The sequence below is a fragment of the Aplysia californica genome, unplaced genomic scaffold, assembly GCF_000002075.1.
Source record: "Aplysia californica isolate F4 #8 unplaced genomic scaffold, AplCal3.0 scaffold00223, whole genome shotgun sequence".
NCBI classification, from domain to species: domain Eukaryota; kingdom Metazoa; phylum Mollusca; class Gastropoda; order Aplysiida; family Aplysiidae; genus Aplysia; species Aplysia californica.
This window is the reverse complement of record NW_004797493.1, coordinates 546,822-548,166: the sequence shown is the minus strand read 5'-3', so window position 1 is coordinate 548,166 and position 1,345 is coordinate 546,822. Positions and strand designations below refer to the sequence as shown.

General features: G+C 41.5%; 1 protein-coding gene across 1 annotated transcript in view; it reads left to right on the top strand.

Moving 5' to 3' along the window:
* The window catches only part of LOC101862506, a gene marked incomplete at its 5' end in the record, with an annotated part of 41,350 nt that overhangs the window by 25,407 nt on the left and 14,598 nt on the right, over nucleotides 1–1,345 (top strand). Inside the window, 1 exon segment of the mRNA XM_013083287.2 lies at nucleotides 596–758. Coding sequence (XP_012938741.2) covers nucleotides 596–758 — 163 coding nt within the window.

Genomic DNA, 1,345 nt, shown 5'->3' with positions numbered 1-1,345 from the left:
CCCAACAAATTCTTTTAAAAATATTTTTTTAAACTCATTCAGTAGTGGAGCGTAACCCACACAACCCGGGTCGGCATGCTCTCTACCCGTACAACAGCCAAATGACTCCCATTTGCAAACATTCACGTCTTTGTGTATTTCATCTTCGTCGGCACATCCGCAGCAGACGCCGACATCTACAGGGGCAGACCTAACCATAATCGCAGCATCGCATCAAGCCAGCTCCCCGCGACTTGCATAAGCATAAAAAGGTAAAGAAAATAAACCGACAGCGCGGCCCACCACACTGAAAACACACAGCATGTTGCATTCCGCCAGCAAATTCAAGCGCAAATCTTCGTGAGTCAGGCAAAGAAAAACGCTTGGGAATTCAATTATCTCAACATAAAATTCAAAACAGTACTTCTTTTCTTTGCACAACCCCCCCCCACATTCACTCGTCTTGATTCACGCATCTTTTCAACCTAATCTATGGACACACCGGTTTCAAGCTGTAGTATCCATGATAATAATTGCGTAAAAAGCATTCTACGCGTATCTCGAATTAATCATTTTGTCCACTTTATACTAAAGTGATGTTGCTGTTATTCTTTAGAATGCCACAGACCTCCCCGAATTTGACGTACGATCTGTCAGATTAGTTAGTCTCGGTGTGTGTGAACCACGCTCAGAGTACGAACCCATCACCAACAGGAACTATACGCTGCCTGAGGGCCAGCCCGGTGATAAATGGAGGAGCCCCATGATTTGTGCTCAAGGTACAATAAGATAAGATAAGATAAAATAAGATAAGTAAATATAAGATAAGATACGACAAGATAAGATAAGATACATCTCTATTGTCCACAACCTGAAACATTGGTTTGGCGTTTCACCACGTACACACACACACACACACACACACACACACACACACACACACATACACACACGCACGCATAAGCACACGCACACGCACGCGCACATAATTTATGTGCGCTCCTATATACACACACTTTTCCCTCACACATCCTCTCAATCACACACACACACACACACACACATCTGAGCACATAACTATAAAAACACAATATCTTTGTTCCTGACGTTGCTGCATGTGTATCTTTTATTCTGTTGTTGTGTTACATTTGTTTTGTAAGATGTTGAGGTCTCGCCGATTATGGAAGATTTGTTATACAATAGGTGGCTTTTGATCAGATTTTTCTTAAATGATCTCGGTGTGATTGTACATGATTTGATTGTTGCATTTGCTTTTGGATTTTGTTGTTGTTGTTGTTGTTGTTATTTTGTTTTTTTCCTTTTTGAGGGGAATGGGTATTTGGTTGTTGTTGTTTTTTTTGGGGGG